Here is a 27,177-nt window from a genome sequence, read left to right on the forward strand (position 1 = left end):
TCAGGATTCTAATAGCCTGTGGTGTCTACGTTGCTTTTTTGCACCTTAAAACTTTTTATTTGGCCCTAGACTTTGTCGTTAACTCGTTCTACTTTGAATTTTATCTTCACATGTATATGCTAAATATTAGTTTCAAACTAAAATAATATTCCACATTCTAATCAGTGTGTCGACTCAGTTTTAAAAAGTGGGAGAAAGTTTGTCACTTAATTGGATGCTATGATATTGTGATTTATAAGAAATACATATTTGGTCATATGAATTACCAGCTTCTCATAGGTATTTATTTGGTCTTGGTCCACAGTTACTGGCTCCCAGCTCCCAAACCCTTGGAATTTCCTAAGTGTTGAGTGAGCAGGATTCCTTTCATTATGTTAATGAGGCAACTTTTGGAGCGCACCTAAGGATGGGGGATCTTTGCCAGTGATTACAGGGCTGGAACTTTTTAGTCACACCCAGTGACCTCCAGGAAGGGGAGAGGGGGTGGAGGTGGGACCAGTTGCCAGTGGTCCGTGTTTAATGTCGTGCCTGTGGGATGCAGTCTCCATAAAACCTCAAAATGACGGCGTGTGTAGCACCTCTGGGTTGCTGAACCTGGGGCGGTGCGGGGACAGAGGCGCACCTGGAGAGGGCATGGAGGCACCGCGCCCCCCTCCCCCGGCCCCCGCATCGACTGCCTGGCCCAGCGCTTCTCTGTCTGGCTCTTCTTGGGTTATATCCTTTTATAATAAACCAGTAATCTAGTTAGTAAACATGTTTCTCAGAGTTCTGTGAGCTGCTCTAGCAAATTAATCGAACCCATGGAAGGAGTTCTGAGAACCTCTAATTGTAGCCATTCACAACCTGGGACTTCCTATTGGCATCCTGAGTTGGAGGGGGTAGTTGGAAAGCTCCAATTTGTAGCTGCTCTGTCCGAAGCACAGGTAACAAGTGGGGCTTGTGGCTGGAGTCCAGAGCTGGGGAGGGAGGAGTGCAGCCAGCAGGCCTGAGCCATCAGCCCGTGGGGCCTGGGGCTGCCTCTGGGTAGCCAGCGTCAGAACTGAGTTGAATTCTTGGATACGTGGCTGATGCTGAGGATTGCTCGTGGCTGTGGGGGAGCCTGTGCCTGCCCACACACGCACGCGGGAATTGGGTTCAGGAACCCATTCAGACGTTATCCCTCCTCAGGTGTCAGGCTAGGAGTACTTACCGGACGTGAACCGTTCAGGGGTCCTACAATGTCAGGTATTTGTGGGTCTTGGGAAGAATGAAAATGCTTAGGGTAGGTTGGCCAGTTCTTGGACACACCTTCTCTACTGTACTTGCCGTATCACAGCAAGGCTCTCACTTCCTTTTCAGTGGAAGAAAAAGCCAATACCCACCTCCTCCTTGGCATGTGCTTAGATGCCTACGCTCGCTACCTCCTGTTGTCCAAGCATCCGTCACAGGCACAAAGGATGTATGAAAAAGCTTTGCATATTTCTGAAGAAATACTAGGAGAAACACACCCACAGGTAAGCGAGGAAAACAGGTTTCAGAACTTATGGGTGTGAAGTGCCACACTCGCTGGGAACAGATGGGCACAGATGGTCCCCCGTGTACCCTGCTCTCCTCCCGCCCCAGTCCATTCATTGTCCTGCCACCCTTCCCACCCCTAGCCACTCGTTTCAGAAAGGATTTGAGGCTGCTGACCAATTACTGGATCTGCCCAGAACGTTTTGAGTGAGTACTGGTTCACACATCAGAGCAGCCTTTCTAAAAGGCAGGTCTAGCCAGGCACCTGTGTGCTTCCGGCGCTTCAGAGTCCACTGCACAGCACTTCAGAATGGGGAGCCTTCGGAGGAACAGCCGAAGGTCCTCGTCTCCCTCGCCCCACAGGTAAAATGACAGGAAAGAGCAGCAAATGAGAAAGGAGGGACTGCATTAAAAAAAGTTAAAAACCACTGACAGAAGTTAGGCACAGCATGTAAGCTTTCTGTTAGAACACTAAACACACTGAGTTGAAATCGTCTCTGTCACTCCTTTCAAATTAGGTTTGTAGAGGTAACAGGTGGATCACTATGTGAATGCTTGGTTCTGCCAGCAAAGGAGACAAACATTTTCACTGGAATGAGTATGTCCCAAGGCTGGGGTTGATGGGCAGGGTAAGCTATGGGCTCTGAATTATCTTCTGGAAAGGGATTTAGGACTTTATTTATAGAGTCCTGTTAATGGAATATCATTGAGGAATAATGAGACAAACATGGAGTTCACATCACCAAGGACTAGAACTGGGGACATAAAGCATGGCTTCATGGAGGAGGTGGGACCTACCTCACTTAGTGCCAGCCCTGGAAACCCTCCTGCTGGCAGCCTTTCTAGGCAGCCTTTCTAGAACGGATGGTCTCTCTCTGCGCTGCGCCCCAGGGCCACCCGTGGGGACTGTGTTGCGCTGCAGGACAGCTCCGGGGGCTGGCTTTTTGAGACTGCAGAACCTTAACTGGGATATTCTAGCTTTTTGCCGTTATTTGTCATGTTTCTAATACAATAATTATAGTAATAAATGTTCAGTCTGTTCCCTAGTTTCTGGATTTGTATCATTTTTCCAGCGGGTCACACTAATGCTGTCCATTACACACTGAATGCTAACAGCATGTCCTTGTTACAGGCTGATGTCCCTCCCCTTTTGTGGGATACTAGGAAAGATGAAATTTTAAGTGTATATTCACAGTTTATAAAACTCCAAATTAACATTAGATCTGGGTAGCTGTTTTATTTTTTTTCAAAGATGCCTGTGTTTGCTTCCTTATATAGACCATCGTGCTGATGAGTGACCTGGCTACCAGCCTAGATGCTCAGGGCCACTCGGATGAGGCCTGTGCCTACGTGCAAAGGGCATCGGATCTGGCAAGACAAACAGAACACCCCGAGCTGCACATGGTGCTCAGCAACCTGGCTGCGATTCTCATGCATAGAGGTAGGGGGCTGTGAAGCCTGGACTGTGAAATCTTGAGGTCGGGAGTGGCGTTACTGGATTTATAACTTGTGAAATGGTATTTTGGCAGGGCAAGGCTGGGCAGTGAGGAAGCTCCACAATTAAAATTTAATTAGAGTCCTCTAATTAAAAGGCTGGCTGAATAATACCAGAACGGATGTATGTTTGGCTGAAATGCCATTGTGCTCAGTTTACACAACGTCCACAGCCCTGCCCCAGCATGCTGAACTCCATGTGTGCAGAGAAAGTTCGGCAGTGAGAGAACTTCGTTTCTATGATGCTTTCCGATTTCTAGACGCCTTCACACAAACTGAATTTGTTCCCAACAGTGTATTTACAGAGCTGCTACGACAGTATCAGTTTGAGAGACACACTATGTCCCGTTACTCAGGGCCTCATCTGCAATTTTCCAAAAACCGGGAGGGACAGGTCCTTTTTCAGCCTGAGGGAAGTCCTTGGCTGACGACGTGAGGGCCCCAGGGGTGAGCTGGCGTGGTTGGCGGTCCCACTGCAGTCCCCGGGCTGTGCCTTCCGCGCTGTGCCAGTTCACGGTCCCTCAGCCAGCCCATCAGTCACCAGGCACGCGGTAAACGAGGCCTGTGTTAGACTCGTGATTTCTCTTCAGAATCACTTTGACACACATTTTTTTCTTATATTCTCCCTTCTCTCTGGATTATTTTAGAACGATATGCACAAGCAAAAGAGATCTACCAGGAAGCACTGAAGCAGGCAGAGCTGAAAAGAGATGAGGTTTCTATACAGCACATCAGGGAAGAATTGGCTGAGCTGTCCAGAAAAACTAGACCTTTGACTTAAATCCGTCAAGCTCTAAATTCCTTTTTGTTGCAGGGAATTTCCAGTAACAGCTTATAATTCCAGTCCAGTGGCACCCAAATCAGTGGCTTAAATCAGTGATTTTCAACCCGTGCGCCACAAGATTTTTTACAACATGCACTACCTGCCTGTGTAGTCAGGGGTACTGACCTCTTTCCCTTTGACTGTGAAGTAAAAAAATGACACCAGTCAACACAACAATAGCTGACTGGTGTGAATGAATCAAAACTATACCCATATTTTTTGTCAGGTTGGTGAAAAATAAAATTTTTTGATGTGTTGCAGAATTTTAGTAGTTGGTTTATGTGCGCCACGAGGTGAAAAAGGTTGAAAATCGCTGGCTTAAATCCTTTATCTTCGGTATATCCCCAATTTAGACTCAGTGAAAGAGAAGTTAATACACTGCCGCTTCTGTTTTCTCAAGGACAATCAGCTCTCACCCCGACTGATTCTGACTCTAAGGGCGCCAGGTGGCGCCTTCAGCTGCAGCGTGCGCTCAGGCGAGTCCGCGCTGCTCTAAATGCGGGCCTCTCCGCCCGTAAAGTTCTGGTCTATTGATTTGTTGCCCTCTTTTCTTTTTATCAATATCTGGAAGACCAGCGCTACCTGTCTCATACCAAAAAGGGGATTATGGTGAGTCATGGCTCTTACAATCTACTTCATGAAGCCCAGTGTGGGGTGAATGCATAGAGGAAGAGAAAAGCAACATCCTTGTCAAATCTGAGCACTCCACTTCCTTTGCAACCCAGGTCATGGAACAGTCGTCTGAGGAGCTCTTTCAAGAAATGCGTGCCTAAGCTGCACCCAAAAGCCTTCTTCCTCAGGGCTCGGCTGGGCTGGGCCCCCCAGGTATAGGGCTTAAAACCTTCCCAGTAGTGCTGGTAGGCACTGCAGGTGCAGCAACAGAACCACTGTCCAGGACCCCTAGCCCTGGCATCCTGAATTTGGGTTTCCGTGTCCTCATTTGCAAAGTAGGGAACAAATGAGATTCTCTCATGGCCATGGGGGATGGTATTTAGTCAAATGGCTTTAAATGAATAGACTACTGTGTTGAAAGGGCTTTATCATTTTTCCTCAATGTCTAGAAAGTGTATAGATACTATGAGATTATGTCCTGATAAACCCATCATAAATTGAAAATATTTTATGTCAAAAATGCTTTAGTATACCTAGCCTACTGAGCCTCAGCTCAGCCCAACTGGTTTCTACTAAGCACATACTGCTTTTGCAACATCGTAAAGTTGAAAAATTATTAAATTGAACCACTGTTAAGTCAGGAACTTAATACAAGTGGGGGACTTGTATCTTAATATAAGATACGTCGGTGGGTGTTTTTACCTTTGCAGTCTTGCAAAGAGACATTTCCCTAAGGGGAAGGCAGTTTTTCCAAGTGCCGTGAAGGAACACTTACTGTCGGTGAGCCTCTGGGGTGGGATTGTGAGTGGGGAGGATACGCTGGTATTTTTCGTTCCTATGTACTTACCAGAAGAACCCTTTCATAATAAACTAGAGACTCTACAAGAATATTGTATGTATTCCGTAATCTTTGAGTTTCTCATAAAAAGCAACTTACTAAAGGGTTAATAAAAATAAAACCCTAGAAACCCTGAGGTCCAAATCCTCAGGAATTAGACTAAAACTGGAATTTTATATTTTGCAAATACAAGTTTTTTCCCAGAGTTTAAGCTCATCTGTTATTTGCATTTATCACTCAGTTAATTCCTTCAATTGTCTTATCTCAGAGAGACAAACTGTAATTTAAAGCAGACTACATTTCCGTGCAGCCCATTCTTAATTTATTGGTGATTTAAAAAAATTGTCAACTACTCACCTTCTGCACTGAGAATGTTTTTACCTTTTCACAATTGCAGGGGTTACTGAAAGTAGGTTTTTCACTTCAGGTTTTATTTAAGAATTTTTGATCCTCCACAATGATTCATCTCATGGTCCCGGTGCTGGAAAAACTAGTTTTCAGAAAGACAGTCTCTTCATGTGGGTGTTCTCATTCAAGTTCATTTGCACTGCTGTGAAACTGACCCCTTTACTCATCACGTGCCAGAGTGTTCAAGGCATATTTTTAAAACAGAATCACTCAGCATACCGAAATTAAAGCATTATGAAATTTTCAGTTATAAACATGCACTGGAAATTGGGCTGTCAGGATATTCCTATGAACAGTATTGGGAAGACTCTTAATTTAGTTCTGGGTGCTAAGAAATCATGCATGAGGATTTAGCTTCAGAACACTGAGACCTCAGCCTGCAAAGAGGGCTAGGCCTTGGTTTACAGCTGACTTGAACAAGTCATCAGTCACATTCAGTGCTGTGCGCGCCATTTTCAATCGTACTGAGGTGGACCTCTGTCGGTCCCGGGTTTGTTCCATAGGTAAGGCATGTGAGGATGCTGTCCTTTCGTTGCCCTGAACTAAGCAATGGTACTGGGTTTTACCTCCCAGTCTGAATCTATTCTTGATGGTGGATGAAGTAACACATGCGTTGTGATAAGGTTTGGGTGAGGGATTAATAAGCTGCCCACTTTGGGGTCCTCAAGTGAAACTGCAAAAGTATCAGGTTAGGCTCGGATTTGACATGGTCTCAAAAACTATTCTGATTTGGAAGTTTAAGACCCTCAGGGTCTCTTTAAGAAAAATACAATCACAGTCTCTTCTGGGTCAGTTGACAATATAAATTATTAATGACGTCAGCACCTAAAAAAAATTTCAGAACACTGTTATGTAGAACATTTAGTTATTTTTTCATTCACATTAAAATGTGTATGATATTCTATAATAAAGTGATACCAAACTTCCCAAGTAGTAGGAATCTGATCACTAAACCTGATGTAAAGTTTATTTTGAGGACCTCAAGTATACTAGAGCGGGATAGTTAACAGGAGCGAAGGCTTTCATTTCAGGCAAACGTGAGTTTATGGCCTTTGTCGCTTATTTAACTCTATGGGCAAAGTGCTGAACCTGTGCCCTTCTCTGTAAAATGGGGACTGGGCACCAGTGCTCTTGGGCAATGCGAAGGTCGCGATCACAAACACGAGACACTTCATCACAAAGAAGGCAGTCAGTGGTCACCATAGATTTGTTTTCTTTAGAGGCTTGAGTTCCTTTGTTAAAAAGTTTAGGTCTACTTAAAGTATGTAAAGTGCTGATTTTTACCATCCTGAGAGACCTCTCTTTCCCCCCTTTCTAATCAGTGGCATTCTCCCGAAATTGTTTAGCATTTACATGCTACAGAAGGAGGCTTCAATGCTATGCTTACTAAGTTAGGTGAAAAAAAATCTAAAATTCAAAAAGCGGTAATTAATGAAGGATAAAATTGACCCTCTAGTACCATAATCAGTTTAAAATTCCGTCTTACATTATTTGCTCCTTGAGATTCAGTGAAATGAAAACATTCAACAATAAACTCTTGCCAACAAGGACTCAAAGTGAGAGGAAGCCCTGGCACACAGGGGAGGCGGACCCCCGAGTCCAGGATACGCAGCACAAAGGGACTCCGAGTGACTGAGGCGCGATACAAATCGGTATCTTCTAACTCAGCCAGTGATACAGGTCAAACTAAATAGAAGGATGAGTTTTTCCTTTGAAACCTGAGACAGCAAGAGCCTTAAATCACAATCTACTATACCTATGGACAGGGTAGTCAAAATTTATTTCAAAGCAAAAGCTTTGTTGTGCTGCATCAAATGCAGGATAAAAAGAATACTTAGGGGCACGGTTAAGTTACCAGTGTGCGTAACAGTGAGGTATGTCTCAGGTAAGCCTTTAAAACTTAAAAAACCGAACTATAACATACCCATGCAGTAATAGTTTTTAAGTGCTGCTAATTAAAAAAATTTTTTAAGCCTGCACTAGAAATTTACAATATGGCAGAATTTTGTTTCTTCTACCTTGTGACCATAGCACGTTAATATACAGCTTTTATGACAGGGTCTGTGTTAAAAATCTTAACATTTCCACAAGATTTTAAATATCACCTGGGAACCTGAATTTAGAAGAAACAAAATAGGATAAAAGTACAATGCCCATGACAGCCAACATTATGTAACTGGGCTGTTTGAGGTTGTTTAGAAGGCAAGGGATAAAAAGATAGATGAAAAGATTTTTAAAAATTACCCCCGAAGTTGATGCTGACTTGAACGTAAGTACACCAGATAGTAGAGCGAGGGGAAAACACTGCAAAAGATCATCTATTTACAGAAGAGTGATTTAAAGACATTATGGTTTTCTTTACAGATGTAAGAACAAGAATTGTCCATTTTAAAAAATCCTACATTTCAACCTTGCACTATTATAATCCACTGAACTGCCTCTATCAAAGGCAATTTTTCTTCATTTCTTTCTGTGTTTCCATAATTTCATCAAGTCCATGGTCCAGGCTCTCCTGAAAAGTCTCTGGGCATAAGTCATGGGAAGGCAGGCTTTTGACCTGCAATTAAAAATAAAACCACCAAAAACTAGAGATCCCTCCCGCACACCCTGGCCCCATCAAGACCCCTCTCCTGCGCAGTTCAGTCATCACTGTCCGACAGCGTCTCATACTGTGCCGAGAGCAGGGGCGCTGGCTCCCGCTCCCAGATCCTGTTCTGTTGGTGAGGAGCCGCTTGGTTCACGGAAGAGGGGGCGCATGCAATCGGTGTTGGTGGTGTGCTGCTGAGCATCCGCATGGTCAGAGGGTTGTAAGGAAACTGAGTTGAGCCTGGCAAAATGAAAAGTAGGTTTCATTGTCATGAGCATAGCTGCTGTTTCACTCAACTTTTCACTGGAGGGAGGAGGGCAGGGCCGTACTAAAATGATCCTGTGAAACTAGTCAAAATGAAACAACATTGAGGGGTCAAGGTTTTACCACTTAAGACAGTCACAATGCAGCAGGGAGTCTAGACAGGACAAATAACATGAGCACACACCTGAGGTGAGGGCTGCTGAGCCCAGAAATGAAAGCTCGGGCCTGGATTTCTAGTTGTTAAGTTCAGAACTAGGTGTTTCCGTAGAGAATCCAAGCAGAACTTGGATATTACACTCTAATCAAAAGACTCTGCTTGCACCAAAAACTTCTTGATTCTTAACGATAAGCTTAGGGTACAGTTCTCACAGGATGAGGAAGAACACCCAGGAATGGCAGCGGGATGCGCGTCAGCTGCTGGATCTCACTGTGTGTACTTAAGGACGGGGACATAACCCTAATGACAGCACTGCTACCTGCTCAGTTTGTAGATTTGTTTCCCTGTCCCCAGAAAGCCGCCTAGGGCATACGAAACTCTTAACAGGAAACATGAATGTAGTGAAAGCGATTTCATGAATGGTTTAGTAAATTCCTTTCCTAAAAGACATCTGAGAACAATCAACGGCCTAGGCTTTTAAGTTTTCAAACTAGTACATAACCACTTCACATGTGGGGTGAAAATTTGAGAAAACAAAGAGCCTTAAATTATGCTGATATAATGTCCATGTGAAGTTTATATGTCATAAAGGGGGGATTTCTGATTTTTCCATGAACATACTTTCCCTTTACCCCTAAGGAAAGGATGGGTTATAATTCTCTGAAAACTTAAATCCACAGCAAACAACCTAGGTTTATTTTTATGAAAATAAGAGAAGTCTGTTCCTTCTTAAAACTACCACTATTAAGGCTATTATGTTTTTAAAAATTTACAAACAGGCACAATATGGAAAGCACTTAATACACATCCTAGAATACTGTTTTTCATCAGTCCGTATAGACAGAGTGAGCCTAGAGAGAGATGGCTCTTTAAACTATTCCTCCCATTTCTGACCTTGATTTCCTAGTGTTCCCTAAGAACCTATTAGGGGTGTCCAGCCTTCTGGTGTCTCTGGGCCACACTGCAAGAAGAGCTGTCTTGGGCCACAAAATAAAAACATTGCGAAACATAATCACACACACACAAAAAAACCCCCCAATGTTTTAAGGACATTTACAAGTTTGTGCTGGGCCACATTCACAGCCACCCTCAGCTGCATATGGCCCGGAGGCCGCAGGCTGGACCCCCTGTGTGACAGGCTAAAGGTGGAGCTGCTGTGTGAGTCTTACTTTACATTTAGGTCAAGTTTACGGAAGAACTGAGACCACAGACTTTGTTGCTTTGCAAACAGCAGATGTTGACCATCAGCATAATACAGAAGAGGGGCGAGGGATGAAATTTTTTTTCATAGCTCTTCTTTGTGGTAATCAGACCCTGCATTCTTAAAATTTCTATGGTTTTATGTATTTAATTTCTATTCTGGAAAGTGACCTTATTCATGATGCAGTCATGGAAAGAATAGTTTTATAAGCACAGTTTCTGACTGCAGAAGCACTAACCAAGGCAGTCACATAAACTACTTAAGGCTCGGTTTCTAGCAGTGAGCTCCTCACCCGTTGAGGATGGCCTGTCTTCCCAGGCCCACCCTGGAGTCTGCCTGTGGTAATCCCCTTCTGAATGCACGGAGGAGACGGAAGAGGGCCGCTCTGTGCCTAGGTAGCCTTGCCCAGGGATAGGAGATTTAGATTTCCTGCTGTTTGACTTGCTGATCAGCTTTGGTTTGCAAACTCCTCCTAAAAGTGAAATAAATTATTAATTATTGAAATATAGTAATTACGTTCTTAACTTAAAAACCGACCAAGACAATGACGGCTACATAGTGCTAAGTGAAAGAAGCTGAATTGTAGCATGAAGAAACTAGATCCTAGTATCCAATGAAGTGAAAAAATTAAAAGAAAGCCAGCATATACTTAAGGCAACTAAAACAAAAAAGGGGTAGGTCCTCATGCCATAAACTTAAAAACATGTAACCAAGGAACTAAAATTTGTGGAACATCATTTCTTTCCTCGCCTTGAAACAAAAACTGCTAAGAAATCAGAGCAGGTTGACAAACTCTTAACTCTTCCCAGCCTCCTCCATCCCCAACTCACAGAGAGGCATCCAGAGGAGTCATTACACCCTCCCCCAGGGAGACAGGTCAAAGGAAAACAAGCAGAACAGAAGCCCCTTTGAGGCACTCCTGAGCCTCGGCAGAGAGTCCCAGGAGTGAGAGGCCTCGCTGGGGCTCTAAAAACATTAAAAGATCTCAGGAGAGATCAGAGACGAAGCCATCAGCAATCCTCCTCAGCCCGGCAGAGCTGGCTCATCCCGCCCCATGTCCTGTAGTGCCCAGAAAGGACGTGCCCTTCCAGCTATCTGGAAAGAGAAGAAATGCAAGTTCTTGATGATAAGAGATACATAATAGTACAAGGGGGAAAAGGTGCCTCCTATGCTGTACTGAAGAAAAACTTCACAATACATTAATCCAGTTTACAAAAAAGCTCCAAGAATAGAAGCCAAGAATGAGGTGAAAAGGCTTAGGAAATCAGAATAGATATAACAAAAGGGAATTCTAAGTATAAAGGAAAAAACTGAGGTACAGGAAAAGCAACAAAAAGAGATCGAGATAAAAAATAATTAGAAGGTAACAGATATGGAGGACAAAGACTATCCAGCAGAAAGATAACTGTTTCTGAAATAGCCTAACCAAAGAAACAGGCAGTAACTAAGAGGAACACTCATTTTCAAGAGTATAAAATTCCACCTGAAAATGCAGATGCCCCGCTGTGGTCAGGAAGGGCTGATCCAGCAGGAGGAACACTAACACAGGCTAATAGTTTATTGATTGAGGAAGAAAAGATCCTTCAGGCAGAAAAACAGTCACCCACCAAAAGTGGGGAGTAGGAGGGTAGGGGAGAAACATGTAGCCTTATTTCTTATGTAACAGTGAAAGCCAGAAAAAAAAATCTAAATCTATAGGATATTTTGAGAAAAGTATGTGTTAAGAAAATTATAACCTGCCAAGCTGCTGTTTCAAATACAAAGGCAACAACAACAAAAAAATTCTCTAGCATGAAATTTCTTGGAATATAATACCTTTTGTGAGAGAATGGAGTATGAAAATCTTACCAAAAGAAATGCTAAAAAAAAAAAAAATGCCCTAATTAAAAATTCATACAACCAGGATAATGTAATTGTGTAACAATTACCAATATTACAACCTTAAAATATATACACACTTAAAAATCATTAAAAATGGGAAGGTAAGAACAGAAAGGGGAAGACAAAGAGCAGGAAGTGAATCCATATTGTCCTAAAATTAATATATGTTGGTAAAAACAAAAACCTCTAATCTCTTTAACCTTTTTCTTATCCTTAGTTCAATCTTTTGCTTGACAGTAACAGGAGAATTAAACTAAATCTGAAATAATGCTCATCTTTAGGTAAATTATTTCATTCTTTATCCTTTTATAAATGTCTATCAGTGGACATGTCTGGAACAATGCTCATTTCTCAAACAGTAGCACAAGCTTTCTGGAAAATGTGATCTCTGAAGGGTATTTTTCCTTATTCTTTCCAATGTATAAAATTCTTTTGTTCTGAACCAATCATTTTTATTATAATAGTAAGTCACTTATTCAAAAGCAGAGTATCAAAATGTACTTGTATTACAATTATAATGTATACATAGAGGTAAGGACTACATGCAAACAAAAGGAAAAACAAATATGCTGGGAGTGACGTTCCGGGGAAAACTTTCTGTCTGAATTAATTACTGTTCATGTTACTAAAATGTCTAAGCAGGTTAAAAAAATTTTTTTGAAAAGTAACTAAAACCATTAGAGGTTATCCTGAGCACAAAAATGAATAGTTGGCTTTTCCTTGGGAACGCAAACAGAAGAGCACGAGAAAGAAAATCTTACCTGAGTGAGGCGACGGGTCCTCCTCGTCCCTCCGCGTTTCACCACTGGTCACAACAGAAGCGTTGGCGCCACCAGGCACTACTCCCACAGACTGGGACATGACCATGCCGTGGTCCTCCACCTTGTCATCAAAGCTTCCCATGAGAGCCTTCCTGATAATGTCTTCTAGTCCGAGGTTACTGGCAGGATCGGCAAAAGAATGACCTCTAGCGCTAACTGAGCCTGGAGAGAGAACCATAACATTTCCGCATATTTCTGAGGGATCGATCAGGAACAATGAACAGACTACATACAGTCCTTAGGTTCACTGAATACCCACAGCACAGTGGTACCTCAGTGCTTATTGTTAATTCATTCCAGAACTCGTGACAAGTGCCTAAACCTACGAGTAACAAATGATGAAGCATTTTCTCTTGCGGGGCAGCATCAAGACACACAAGTTCTGGCAAGTGCGATGAGTCCTAAGCAAGTGCCGAGCACTGAAACACTTTTTTTCTCGTCAGGATGCGACAAGCACAGTGTCTGACAAGTTCTGTGCCTGGCAAGCTGCCTGCACCATCACTAACAGACATAGACACCATCTAAACCCACCAGTAACACAAGGAAATTTGTTTTTCTTGGCAAATTCAATTAGTCACCCGCTTCTGTTAAATTTTCTGAAAGTGTTCTTCTATTTTCAGTTTCCACACTGTTAATACATTTGCTTCTCTTTGTTCACTCATCTTTCTAATATGTATTTATTGATTCTCAATTCACTTTAAAAATTCTCACCCAAGAACATGTTTACTGCTTTTAGACAGAGGGGAATGGAGGGAAAGAGAGAGGGAGAGAAACACTAATCGATTGTCTTGTACACACCCCGACCAGGGACTGAACTGCAACCCAGGCATGTGACCTGACTGGGCATTGAACCTACAACCCTTTGGTTTGTGGGATGACGCTTCAACCAAGGGAGCCACACAGGCCAGGGCTTAATTTGCTTTTTGTTGCTACAATCTCCCTGATTAAGTTATGAGCTTTTATTCATTTTCCTATACTGGAGTAAGTCCTCCACTATGCAGTCAGTACTCAATACACATTTGTTGGATTGACTGCTACCCTACTGATTTCATATTGCAAATCATACATTTTGAACCTTACCTGAGGTTGTGACCGCTGGCAGATTGAAGATCTCAGTTCCTGGCTGAGCAGCTGCTGTGTTAAATGAACATTCAAGTTAATTGAGATGTGAATGATCGTGTACCAAAGAGGTAAAGTCTCAAAAAAAATTCTACAATAAAATTAACCATTTTTCCCTCATGATTTTAAGTTTATATTTCACCCATTAATATAAAGTGAGAGAAATAATACATTTATTTGAAGAAAGGAAATCAAGAAATAAAAAATGGGATGAGGTGGGAAAATCAGAACAGGACTCACAAAACCCAGGGGAAGAAACCGTGCACTGCGGGAGAATCAAAGACATAGACAGGAAGAAGCTGCTCTAAAGACAGGAAGCCAGGCTACTTAGAGAAGAACGCTTGGGGTTCTAAGATGGCCCTTGCAAACATGAACAGGGCTGAGGCAACATGAGATTAGATCCAGGACAAAGAAAGCTGCATGAATAGTATTAAAATGGCCTTGGGTTTCCCTACCGTGGTCAACTGCATACTATCCGGAGAGCAATCGGTTAAGACAGATTCTGCCTATTGACTTTTTCCTTCCTATCCACTGAACAATCTAATTTGTATAGTGTGAATGACAACAGCTGGGACAACCTGGGAACTACCTATAAAGGACTGTGCCAGAAACAGAAGGAATTTGGGGACATAAATGGTGTTTCTCATCATGTCTTCCAACTTTATGTAGACAATTTGAAAAAGAAATAGGTATTTAAACAAAGGATGTTCCTGAGATTATATTTTGGATGAGACCACAGAGTGGATTCTTATTTGGGGATGAAACCTACTTGTGAAGATTGGGAGTACACATGCCTAGAAATGAACCTTCTTCATTAGGGAAACTTTGGTAAGAGGAGGAAAGAAAATCTTCAGGAACTATAAAATAACCACAATGACAAGCTCCTTACTTATGTAACACTCAACCTGAAATAACCAAGTAATAAATACAGCCTTGTATTTACCATGTAAGTTTGTGGAATAGGACTCATTCATTCATCTTACAGCTACTTATTGAGCAATTATTTTGTTGGATCATAATAAAATCACCTTATTGATCAAAAATGGTCAGGTGAAATGGTCATATCCAACAGCCAGTGATAATACTGAAAGATACTGGACTTAAAATGCACTTCTTTTACTTGTGGAGCTTACAGTTCAGTGTGGTGTTGAGGCCATCAAATCAGAAGCACCAGGGTGGCTTAGTAAAGGTAACTTCCTAGATGCTTGGGGCCCTATAATTCACATATTTAACAAGCAGTCCAGGTGGTGTGATGGATAAGATACTGAAGTTTGAGCACCTCTGGTTTAAAGCATATGGGCAAACTTTTTCCCTTGCAAAAGGCTTTATTGTTTCCACTGCTCCAATGGAAACAGTGGGAGAGGCCCAGAGGGTTAAAAGGAGGCCTGGCAGTTTCAGGGAGAGGCTCAGAAGCCAGGCACCAGGGGGGAAACACGGGGGGCCCCTCAAAGGCCTCTGGGCTCCAAAGGCTCCTAGTCGTGCTTCAGGGAGGCCTTTCGAAGAGACTCTCGCCCTGCCCTGCCTGGGGGCCGGCAGCCTGAGGCTGTGAGTCAGGTGGCTGCCCATCTTCTTGATGAGTTTCACCTCCAGGAAGTGACAGAGATACGGGTCTGTGTGGGCAGAATCCAGGGCCTGAAGGTCCACAAGGGCCCCGTTCAGGTCCTTCTCCGAGACCAAGGCGGCTGTCCTGGTGTCCTGAGTGTCACCCACTCATCCTGGGAAGGCTTCGGCACGTCCCGGAAGAGAACACGGCCACCGTGCCGGTTTTGCACCTTTAAGAGACACTTGGTGTCCTTGCACTTCTCAGCCAGCTCTCCAAAGAAGTGGTCCATGTCCGGCAGAGCCACATCACAGCGGTGGCCACAGAAGCCCAGAGGGAGGCAGGTGTAGGAGGCCCGCGGATGCAGGTTGGCCAGGGAGTTGGTGGCAGCCTCCAGCTCAGTGGAATAATTCTGATGAATTTGGGAGCTCGTGGTGGTTCAGCTATGAGGAGTTAAGATCAAAAAATGGCATTGGCCGATCTCAGAGACTGAGGATGGCCCAGGTGGTTCTGGTGGTGACTGGAAAAGAGGCTAGAGGGTGGCTGAAGGCTGGAAGAAGGGGCGCCCCTGGGCCTGTTCCATCCACACACCACTGAAGTGAGAGACGGGCCTGAGGGACCACCGAGGGCACTCCAGATGGGCAAGCTTGTGAGAGAATGTAATTACTCAGAGAAGCGGGGAAAGAAAGATAGTTGAGCTGTTTAGGGGGCAGCCCTGGCAGGAGGAGGTGGCATCATCAGCAGGTCCTGCTGGATGGAGAAACAGAAGGAGGGAACTGCCAAGAAAGTGACTTTGTGGAGCCACCATCAAGGTAGACTTGGTAGGGAAGGAGGAAGAACAGATTCCTTCGTGTGGAGAGGTACCACATTAATTCAGTGTCTAAACATTTAAGGAGCCTGTAAGATATCCAAGAAGAAATGAAGTCTGCAAAGATGCATAAGTAGAGCTTAGCAGAAAAAGCTGGACTCCAGAAAGAAGTTGGGGAGTTTTTAGCACACAGCGTAAACTCCCAGAGTGGATGAAATGGGTCAGAAAGGTTAGTTGCATGAGGAGAAAACTAGGAAAACCAACATTCAAGGGGTAGGCAAAGCAAGACTGAGGAGACATAAGACTGGCCAAAGAAGAAAAAAGAAAACAAGATAAAGTAGTATCCGAAAGCAAAAGAGAGAGAGTCCCGAAGAGGGACATGGTTCACTAGTGTCGGCAGGTACAGAGACAAATAAAGTAGGTGTCGAAGCCGTGGTGTCTGAAGACGCACAGCACTGGGGTCCACTGTGGAAGCCCTGAGGGGGTGGCCTTCTCAGCGACACCTGCTGCTGAGGGCCAGATGTGCGCTGCATCCCTGCGAGGCCTCTGGTTCCTTCATCCCAGAGATTTCCACCGGCAAGAATTCATGCACTACCTGACGATTTAGTCAGGGGCACTTTTGCTAGATTATCACATTAAGAAATGACAACAGCCAATACAACAATAGCCATCAGGTGTGAATGAATCAAAATTTTATCTTTTTTTGTCAGATGAGCAAAAAGTATGTTTTTTGGTGTACTGCAGAACTTTAGTAATTATATCTGCCATGAGAAGAAAGAGGCTGAAAATCACTGCTTAATGCAATTCCTTAATTGTCCCCTTCCACAATCAAAACTTCTTGCAATCAAAAAAAACCCCAAACTTAAGCAATTTTGTTAATACTTTCCTCAATACATTAATACATTTTATCTTCTGTTAGATACTTGTTCCATTATTTTCAGAGATTAGAGACCATCTGTCATTCTAAAAGCATCCAACATAGTAGCTGCTCAATAAATAACTGTTAAATTAATGAATGAGAGAGCTTAGAACAAGGGGGAAAAATGAGAAAATTATAAAGTAGGCTTATTTAATTCATATGTGGCATTTTCCTGCCGAGAATTTTTTTCCCACTAAAATGGCAACACAAAGACTAGAGAGGGCAAGCATGAGTTATTAAAACCTCTGAGCCTCAGTTTTCTCAACTACGGAATGGAGATAACTATAATTCGTAATGGGTAGGGTTGCTGTGAGGGTTAAATTACTACACACACACACACACACTCTCTTAGGTGGTGCTGACAGCACAGTAAGTGCTATGTATATATTAAAAAAACTGTTCTGCCATTATCATCGACGCTTTTAGAAGGCGGGTTTATCAGATGTGCAGATGGATGCTGAATAACGGAACTGAGATCCAGAAGACACTAAGAGGGTGGAACACGTCAGAATGATGCGAGCTCAGACTACGTCATCCTACACTTGGAGCAAGTTAAGTACAAAAGTACTGCAGGGGAAGGGTATGGATCCAGAGCAGCGTATCAGCACGGACCTTGATATCTGCATTGGTGCGAAGCACAGTATATAATACTAAGTGCACCAGCAGTATACATGCTGCTAAAAAACCCTAGTACAATCTTACACTCCCTTAATAATGATGACTCTCAGAATCTACTGAAAGGCTAAGCTAAATAGAATGTTTCTAGAGCACAACTGAGATGGTACACTCAGAACCAGGCCAGTCGTGATGAATGGGGGATATTTACAGAGATAAGGCTCAATGGATATGACTTGTCTTCAAATGGCTGAAGAGACTGTTATACAGAGCCGGTCCAAATGGATAAAACCAAGACGAGTGGGGGAAAAAAATATGGGGAACTAATCCAGCCCCACGTAAGAAAAAAGTTTCCTAGACCCAGCATTTATTCAAAGAGAAAATGGACAGCTTCAGAAATAGCAAGTTCTTGCTCCCTAATAAAAAGTCTTCATGTACCAGCAGACACATGAGAAGGAACTAGGATCAGATGTCATTAGACAGATGCCTGCAAGAGCCTTTACATGCACGGGTCACACAAGAGGCGACACTGGGACGCCGTGGTTAATACTTTAGTCTGGTTTTATGGAAGAAATCCCACTTACCCATGTCGGAGTCACCTCCACCAGAGGAGTTCAACTTACGAAAAATCTCCTGCTTCTTTGATTTAACCATGGGGGATGTGTTTTCAAGCTTGGTGAAGAATGAAGGCAAGTAGCTTATACTCCCTGGTGAGCGGGAATCATTCCTGTCAGGAACACAGTTACGCTTATTATCACCTGAACTCTTAACCTGGGGGGCTTTTCCTGTCAAGGATAGTAACAGTCAGAGTACCTGGGAAAACGACCACCTCCTCATCCTGTGTGTGTGGGTACCACCCAAAGGAGCAGTATGTGACCATAAGCCAGTCAGTGCATTATATTTGAGGACACGGTCAAATACTTTAACACTCAAAGATGAAATCATAAAATGAGGACTGGAATGGAGATAATCTAGAACAAAGATTCTTAACAAAGAATGAATAAGCAGCAAACAGGTATTAGCAGAAAAACTAAGAAACAACTCATAACACTGCATGCATAACCATGTTTATGGTTACCACATGAACTAGGAACTATCTGACTAGCAGAATGACTTTGAAGTACAGTACAATTATAATCAGTAGCACTCTTGCCTATAAAATAGCAAGAGTTCACACTTAAGCACTCAACCATTAGACCTGAAGAGAGAAACGACAATGTAGAAGTTGTTACAAATCATTTCAAAGCTTTCGTGTAATTTCATGTTTCATTGGCAGCTTCCTACATAGAAACATTTAAGAAAACAAGTTTCCTCCAATAACTTCAGACTACCAAGCTCTAACTGGAGCCAGGGGTTGTAACAGAGAACATATGGAACACTGCAGGTGACATAATCTGGTCATGTGGATTCATTCATCATTCAAACATGAGAATATGTCTGAAGCTACTATTTGCCAAGAAAGAGAGTAAGATGATATAAAAATGGGTAATTACATGTAACATCATTCCCTCTTCAAAAATGAATTTTCTTCCTCACTTCATTGAAAGGTATCAACATCTATTTGGTTGCTAATGAATATATATAATAAGTAAATAACACATTGAAAGAAATGCACTAATAGTTTGGGGTGAGGCCGACCCTGGTTTAAGGCTGGGCTCGCTCTTACGTTATTTGACCATGGGCGTATCATGTGTTCACCCCCCAGAGCACTGGGGAAGGGTGTTCCGCACCGAGAAAAAAAAGCATGAATATGGACTGAAAGGAATTCAGGGAGCAAACAGGCAACTTGATATGGACAAGAATGAAGTGTGAGGGAAAAGTGGCAGAAAGTGAGGTGAGCAGTGTAAGCCTGGTCCTAGCTCAAATGCCACGTTAATGACCTAGTGCTTGACTCTAGGAGTTTTAGACAAATCACTCTGGCGGAAGTGGACTGGATAGAGGCCAAATCCCAGATGTCCATGTCTAACCCAAGTGGGAATTCTAATACTTCATAGGGTTGGGTTGGGGAAATAGGTAAGAAAATAATGTTATGCAGTTCAGCACAGGTGCTCATCATTAATTTCCCTTCCATATATAGTTCACAATGCTTGGTCCCTGGCAAGCACTCAAGTGATAGATGAATCCAGAGGGGGACCATGCAGACAGAAAAGGTTTAAAAAAAACATCTAGGAGTACTAATTTCAAGGAGAATAACAAACAATTATTTTCTACAACCTATAAGCATTATAATTTTTTCATTAAAATCCACTAGTATCAGATCACTAGGGAAACAGACTAAATGATCCCCTGAGAGTCCTATTCTGACATATAACCCCAAAGAAAAAAGGCACCGACTTAAAGGAAAATGGAAAGGCACTCAACTCTCTAACACTCTCCCTCCCTCCCTCCCTCCCTCCCTCTCTCACACGCATGCACACACGCACGCACGCACACGCCATCAGCGAGGCAGGGCACCTCGTTCCTCACCTCTGCTCCGCGGCCTCTGCCCCTCTCTGAGACAGCAGCAGCAGGCTGTCCTGTTTCTCATGCACAACTGGAACCTGGGGTGGGGAGATGGGTTCGTAGGGCTCTGAAGAGACATGACTCCTCTCTGGGGATTTTCCAGGCCTAATATTGTAACATATAAAATATTAGATTAACCGCCTAAGGCTCACCTGCAGTTTACCCTAAACCCGTTAACTCATTACTTCATTCAGAAGAAAAAGAACGAAAGTCACCAATTTACATCAGAAAAAAGTTCCCTCAGGTATTCATTATATATCTGGTTATCAAAAGAAGTCCTTTACTGCTGGTTTACGTGGGTGTGCCTGCCGGACCAGGCACACAGTCGCTTGGCACACAGAGCAGGGCAGGTCCGGCAAGGCTCTGGCACCAGACCCCACCCCACGGCCCTGGGCCAGCGGCCCAGGAGAGGCCGCCTGGGCTTATTTAAGCCTCACTGTGACTCATGACTTACCAGGTCTTTCCCCACTAAGTTAAAAGATAAAGTACTTGAGTACTAAACTGAAACCTAAGGAATCTATCCAGTGAGTCAGGATAGGCTCTGATACATCATTTTAGGACTAAGCAGTTCTTCACAATATTCCTCCTTTGGATACCATGTTGGTAGGGGTGATGTGAGATACACACACTGTTTAGACCAAAAAAAGTTTCTGGCTTAGTGGTTATTCATATGTGGTCTTTAATATCTGCTTTTATTACTGTTATGCTTAAATATAATTTGTGATTTCCTTTCCCAATCAACCCTACCCAGTTCTTAGAGGTGGCTATTTTTGACAGGTTTTTTTTTTCCTTTTAGTTCTTTGATGATTACCTCTAAAACACAGTAATCTTATACTTTTCTTGATTTGTCAAACTTGAAAGAGGACCTATCAACTCCCTTCCATGACATGGATCAGACTACATTCACTATGTTGTTGCTCATTTTGATCTTTAGTTTATTTTAACTTTACATAGCATGTTCAACCATTTTTTTCCTGATTTACAGCATTTACGTTTTGTCTAGAACTCCAGAAAAACTCCTGTGTGTTGTGTTTTGCTTATAGGTTGAGAATCCCATCAATGGTGCCTTATAACACTGTAGATTGCGTGAACATTTTAAACTGTAAAACCAAGAATTTGACTAAAAGCCAATGAAAGAAATGTGACAATCCTAATTCAAATGCACAGTTGTAGTGATGTAGAAACTACAAATGAAAAAATCAAATGGATTTTTCACAAACACCATCAACTGCTCAAAATCTGCTACATAAAACTCTGCATCAGGAGTGAACCATGACTCTGCTATACAAGCTTTGAACTTGCTTTAATAATTGATTTTTTTGTTTGTTAAAAGAGAAAATGTGTTTTCATCTTATCTTCAACATCATCCAGCTTCTGGACACGATCATGTCTGAGATATGCTTCAAAATAATCCAGTTGGAAGATAGGCAAGTGGGAACAAAAATAAAACAAAATTGGCCACACACTGATGAGTACAGAAGTTGGCCAATGGATCCACCCAGTCATATTATACCATTCTTTCTACCTTTGCATACGTTTGAAAACCACCACAATAAAGTATTTTTGTTTTTGTTTTCTAATGAAGATCATTCTGCTCCTTAAAGTATTCTTACTTCTTCATGGTACTGACTAACTCAAGGGTTTGGCAGGCAGGCTGGAGAAGCACCGCTGCTCCAATTTCTCTCTCATCCCCTGAGTGACGGCCTCCACTGCTCAGCTTCGTTAACCCACTGTGTATCTTCTAGAGATTTGCCAGTATCTATGACCTGCTAATATCCCGGACGTGTTCTCCGCATTTTTATGAATTTTATGAATGTTCATGCTACTTTACTATAATTTAACAGGTCCCAATGCTTAGTCTACCTACCACCTTGCCTCCATTTTTCAAAGAAAAACAAAAAAAAAACAAACAAAACAACCAAGTGCAGAACATTATGGAGGAGACTGTTGCAAGACATGGCTGCTGCCTGCCCTGAAAGAGAGGCCAGGACCAGAGAGGGGAGATTGCTTCCTGCAAACTGTCTGACCGTAACCGATATTCACTCTTACATACATCAGCACCCCTCCTCTGCTTCCTACTACATGCTGGTTTCTGGAACAAGCCATTGTCCTGAACTGGTCAAGCATGTGAAGTAGCTTCCCGTACCTGGGAACACTCATGTACTAGTACCCTGTGACTATCAGCTCCCCCACCCCCATCACCCTATAGAATTCCTGGCAGGTGCCAAAGAATTACATAGGTGCAGAGATCCCATTCATTTTGCAGCTGTCTAAGTATGTAAGTATCCCTTAATAAACTGTGTTAATTACCAGACTGGAATAGTCATCCTCTGTCTTCAGTCTTTCCCTGCCCTTTGCTATGGAGGTAAATTTCCAGTCCCAGACCTTCCTCTGAGTCTGCTTGTACTAATAACTTGTGAGCCAGTCAAGAGACTAAAGAAGTGGGCCCTGGGAAAGAGGCATCTGCTGGGGAATCCCCAGGCTGGCCGTCCACTCCGGGACAGGCTGCCACGTGAGTATGGGACAACCTGAAAATACCAGCGGTGTCCTGCGTTTGTTGGAAGAAGTGCGCATCGCACACTACGGCAAGGAAAGAGCGCATGGGCAGCGCCGCAGGCTGGCCCCTTATCTGACCACTGATACCCAGCTAGAGGCAGAAATCAGAGTTGCAAAATGGGAAGCAGACTGAGGGAAAACTGACCAGTCACGAGAGTGCATCTGAAGTTATGGGAAAGGCTCAGAACTTGGGCAGAGGGAAATAAAGGGCAGGAGTCAGGGCAGCAGAGAAGGGGCTTGTGAGGATGATTCAAAAGCCCGTATAGGATGAAGGTGAAGATCATCTTTGGGTGAGGGCAATGGGGGGCAATCAGAGGCTCCATGTGGAACTCACCATCCACTGGTCCTCCAGAAATAAAGAGGGTAATAACTGCTTTGGCTGACATGCACTGAGTGTACCCAATACATGATAATCCAGACAGCTATGGAGGCCAGACTGTAATGGTCATAAAGTCCCCCTTGTTCTGCAAATTGGGCATTCCCACCACCAGGAGTAGGACGTCTTCACCTCCCCAATCCCAAAAACATACCAGGTGTTGAGATCTTGCAAAGCCAGGCTTTACAAACCTCTGTGAGGGAATTCCACCTTCAAGGACAATTAATCAAATCGGTACTAAGCAGCAATGCCAACTGAGAGCCGGCAGGTTTACCACCACTGCAGAGAGGTACTGGGAGGATTTAAGGGTGGGAAGACTCTCCAGGAGCCCCACTGTATGGGCACTGTGCGCCGGACAGACCAGTGTGGCCACTAAACAAGCAGAGGGCTCCTGAAGAATGGACAGTAGATGACAGCTAAATAAGAGAGCACCCCCTGTTCATGGAGCTGTGCCCAAAACTGCCACTATATTTGATAGTGTGACTATGGTCCTAGAAACATGTGCTATGCTGGACCTGGCTAATGTCTTGTTTAGCATAGCCCTGACTGTTGGGCCCCTGGAAGGGTCAATGAGGGACTTTCCAAAGTGCTTCCTCAAGGCTACCTACATAGCCCCGCGCCTACATAGCCCCACTGTATGCCACAGAATGGCGACCACAATTTGTCACTGTTTCCTTTTCCAACCCCAGTGCAGTGGGCCTGTTACAGTGATGACATAAATGTTAATCTGTGAAAACCCGCCTCTGCTACAGAAAACCCTGAGCACTTGGCTGGATCACCTACAGCAGAGACGATGGGCAGAAGATTCAAGATCCAGGCACTGCTGTACAGTTCTTGGGAACTGCGGTCGGGGAAGACCATCAAGTGTCCCTGACGGCATCCAGGACACAGGAGAAGCTTACCCCATACCAAACCACATGAAAGGGGTAGAGCCTTCTGCTCCTACCGCATTTACTGCAACGCCTCCACCCAGATTCCTACACTGAGTGAAAGGCATGACTCCTGCAGCAGAGTGCACTGTCAAATAACCCTCTGTTTAGAGGGGCAACAACTATTAGGCCCCCTTGAATATACAGACCCTTCAAATACCTCTGCTCTTGTTCCCATGTTGGCCCCTGCAACCTATGAAACAGGAATAGGGGCAACCTTAGCTGAAGCCAGATATACCAATCACTCTAGTCGGGGGGATCCACCTACTTGGACTGCAGCTGCTACCCAACCATCCACTGATACTGTCTGGATGGGAACAGGAATAAACCACACTAGCCAGTGGGCTAAGGTAAGAGCTGCCTGGTAAATAATCATACATGAACCCTCGCCACTAATCCTATGCAATGAGAGTTGGGCTGTTTTACAATGAATCTGTGGCTCAGACAATGGAAAAAGGTTGATTACGAACAAACCTTCATGAGGGCAAGAGACGTGGAAAGATTTCTGCTTACAAGAGCCCAAAGCAGATTGCCAAATCCCTGCCCACACGGTCTCCACACCCCTAGGAAATCAGGAAGCAGGTGCTTGGCAAAAATATACGCTTTAGTAACTGACATGACAGTGGACACGGCAAACTGGGGACACCGGAGGACAGCACCGTAGAGCCGTGGTCGGATGGCGCATATCTAAGGAGGCAGGCCCCCTGAGAACCCAGTGATCCGGTTAATGCAGTTGTGTCCTATCCTGTCTGCTCCAGTGATACCCTGGACAATGACCATGAGAATCTGGGGCCATCCACCAAACCTCCAGTGGGTAAGGGATTGGCACATCGACTACATGGCCTCTCCCCTTGAGGAAAGGCTCCAAATAGGCTCCGGTCTGTGTCCACACTGAACGCGGTTTAACTCAGGCCTCCCCATGTCAGCAAAATAATCATGATGCCACTGTAAAGGGACTAGGAGAGTATTACATATGGGTACCTCTAATGAACAGTGATCAGGGGTCACATTTCAAAGGGCGTGATGTTCAGGAATGGGCACAAGAACACAGTGTTAAATGGAAATTCTACCTCCCATAAAACCCAAAGGCAGCCAGCTGGGCAGGTGAAATGAAAAAGACAGTGTCCTTAAACAACAGATAAAGTAACTACTGGGAAACCTATTTTGGCTGGGTGGACAAAGATGAGCATCTTCTCAGGCATTAACACATTAAAATGACCAACCCATGGGGCCTATTGCCCCATATGCCAGATTGGGAACTCAGACTAATGCACTCAATATAGTACAGATGTCGAAAATAAAGGACACAGCGATAGTCTGGTTGCTTGCCATGGATCAACGAGCTATGATACTGTGAATACTGAGCCCTACTGTCCCTGAGAAGGTGACCATTTATTGGAACCTGCAATGGGCCACCCCATTGAGGTGGGGAGGAACTCATAAACCTCTGGTGGGATCCAGCCATTCTAATGCAATCAGAACCTGTGGAGACACGCTATACATGGACAGAGATGCGCCATCCTCGCAGGAGAAACTAGGGGTCCTGGTCTGGCACAGTCCCCCCCCCCCTTCACTCTTTACACCGGACAGCACTACCCGTCCCTCGCCAGCACGGCGAGTTTGCATGGCCTGGCCAGGTTCTTGAGGCAGGGGCTACACTAACTTCCAAAGATCTGGTTAGGAAGGTAATGCCCAGAGAAGTCTCTGCTGAATATTGGCCTTTCCGACCTTACAGTCCTGTTGCTCCTGTGGCATCATCACAGTGCGGGGACGGGGCGGGGGGTAGGGTGGGGTGCACACCAGTGCCATCATCCAAACTGAACACTGTCTTTTAATACCATCTGAGTCTGCCAATATCTCCTCTTCAGAACCCATGTAAAAACAAGTAAGTACTTTAAGTGACCTACCTCCAAACCTAGGAGATGTATTAACACACGGGTTTTTGGAAGTTGGGTGGCATGGTAGAAAAAATTGGTACTAATACCTGGGAGTGTTTTCTTTTAATATGTCTTTTTTCTTGTACGTGCCTATATTGTTGCTGTGGGCTATGTCTCCAATGCGTCCAACTGGCACCCAAGCAAGTTACCTCCATGCTAAATGAAGCCTCACACTAACCATTTAGGGTGCATGGTGGAAACGGGGTGCGTGTCCAATTGTAAGAGCCAATTGTGAGCAGTGGAGTGTGAAGCTGTTCTAAGGCATGGCCCACTCACTGCCTGACCTGTGAGCTGGACCTGAGAGAGAGGGGGAAATTGCTTCTCTCAAACCTCCAGTGGAAACTGTTCATCATCAATGTCTGTTGTGACATAAACCAGTACCCCTCCTTTGCCTCCTATAGTCCTGACCTCATCAAGCATGTAAAGTAATTTCTAATCGCATTCATGTACTAGCACCTCTGACTAGCCCCCCACTATACCCTATGTAATTCTCTGGCACTTTCCAAGCAGGGCAAGGATCCATTTCATCTTTCAGATGCCCAGCGCGTGTTTTTTTATGTAGAAAGTCTACTAATCCCCAGACTGAAAAGGCCAGACTCTTTCTACAGTCTCTTCCTGCCCTCTGCCTGCAGGGGTAGATTTTCAGCCCAGGGCCTTTCTCTAGGTCTGCATGTGCTAACAGCACTGAGTAAGAAGATATGCTCTTTATCTGGTGGCCCTGCCATACAAAATGTGTTCTCTCTCATGGTGCCTCTATTGGCCTCATTTTCATCATTTAGTGTCAGCTTCGTAAATATCCACTGCTTCTGACCCGGTAGCAACCACGGAGAGAGAAAAGTGGTTTCATGTTGCTGAAGGGCTACTCAGTGTCCCCACACTACTGCCACACTACATATTCTTCATAATTGCCTTTGCAAACCCTCAAACAGGATGTAGCAACTGTCCATACTTTCCAAGGAATGAAGGTAAATACACTTCAGATTTAAGAAATGAACCCTCTATCTTACAGATATTAAAATTGTTTTACTGCTGAGAAGTTTTCATATGGTTTGAAATAAAGACCATACCTTCCCCTGGATTTGTCTGCAAGATTTTCTGGAGAGACCCTTGAACCTGGTCTTTGGTGGTGGACAGACTGAGACTGAGGTTCTGGGCTGTAGTGGTTTGGTGGTTTCGTCCTCACAGGTGTAGACACCAAAGCAGATGGTGCGTTTTGGAATGTTGAAGTGGGAGGCTGCTGGGGAGGCTGTGAGGAAACTTGATTCCTAGCAAAATCTTGTGTGATAATTTGCTGTG

General features: G+C 44.0%; 2 protein-coding genes across 18 annotated transcripts in view; one reads left to right on the forward strand and one right to left on the reverse strand.

Moving 5' to 3' along the window:
• Nucleotides 1-21,894, forward strand: part of TTC19 (tetratricopeptide repeat domain 19) — a 36,734-nt gene extending 14,840 nt beyond the window's left edge. The window contains exons 8-11 of one of the 3 annotated variants that reach the window (XM_054571193.1): nt 1,339-1,493; nt 2,773-2,935; nt 3,636-4,420; nt 21,127-21,894. In XM_054571193.1, the coding sequence (XP_054427168.1) occupies nt 1,339-1,493; nt 2,773-2,935; nt 3,636-3,769 (452 nt within the window). In that variant the 3' untranslated portion in view covers nt 3,770-4,420; nt 21,127-21,894. Of the gene's footprint in view, nt 1-1,338; nt 1,494-2,772; nt 2,936-3,635; nt 5,312-21,126 lie in introns of those variants that run through there. The other 2 variants (XM_054571196.1, XM_054571194.1) reach the window with 2 other exon arrangements.
• Nucleotides 5,573-27,177, reverse strand: part of NCOR1 (nuclear receptor corepressor 1) — a 172,933-nt gene continuing 151,328 nt past the window's right edge. For 13 of the 15 annotated variants that reach the window (XM_054571176.1, XM_054571186.1, XM_054571180.1 and 10 more), the window contains 7 exons: nt 26,949-27,172; nt 20,048-20,188; nt 18,166-18,308; nt 13,661-13,714; nt 12,521-12,742; nt 10,171-10,350; nt 5,573-8,496 (listed from right to left, as the gene is read on the reverse strand). In XM_054571176.1, the coding sequence (XP_054427151.1) occupies nt 8,309-8,496; nt 10,171-10,350; nt 12,521-12,742; nt 13,661-13,714; nt 18,166-18,308; nt 20,048-20,188; nt 26,949-27,172 (1,152 nt within the window). In that variant the 3' untranslated portion in view covers nt 5,573-8,308. The remainder of the gene's footprint in view (nt 8,497-10,170; nt 10,351-12,520; nt 12,743-13,660; nt 13,715-18,165; nt 18,309-20,047; nt 20,189-26,948; nt 27,173-27,177) is intronic. The other 2 variants (XM_054571183.1, XM_054571182.1) reach the window with 2 other exon arrangements.

Source organism: Pteronotus mesoamericanus, unplaced genomic scaffold (assembly GCF_021234165.1).
Source record: "Pteronotus mesoamericanus isolate MK-2021 breed Mesoamerican mustached bat unplaced genomic scaffold, CSHL_Meso_final contig_22, whole genome shotgun sequence".
Taxonomy (NCBI): domain Eukaryota; kingdom Metazoa; phylum Chordata; class Mammalia; order Chiroptera; family Mormoopidae; genus Pteronotus; species Pteronotus mesoamericanus.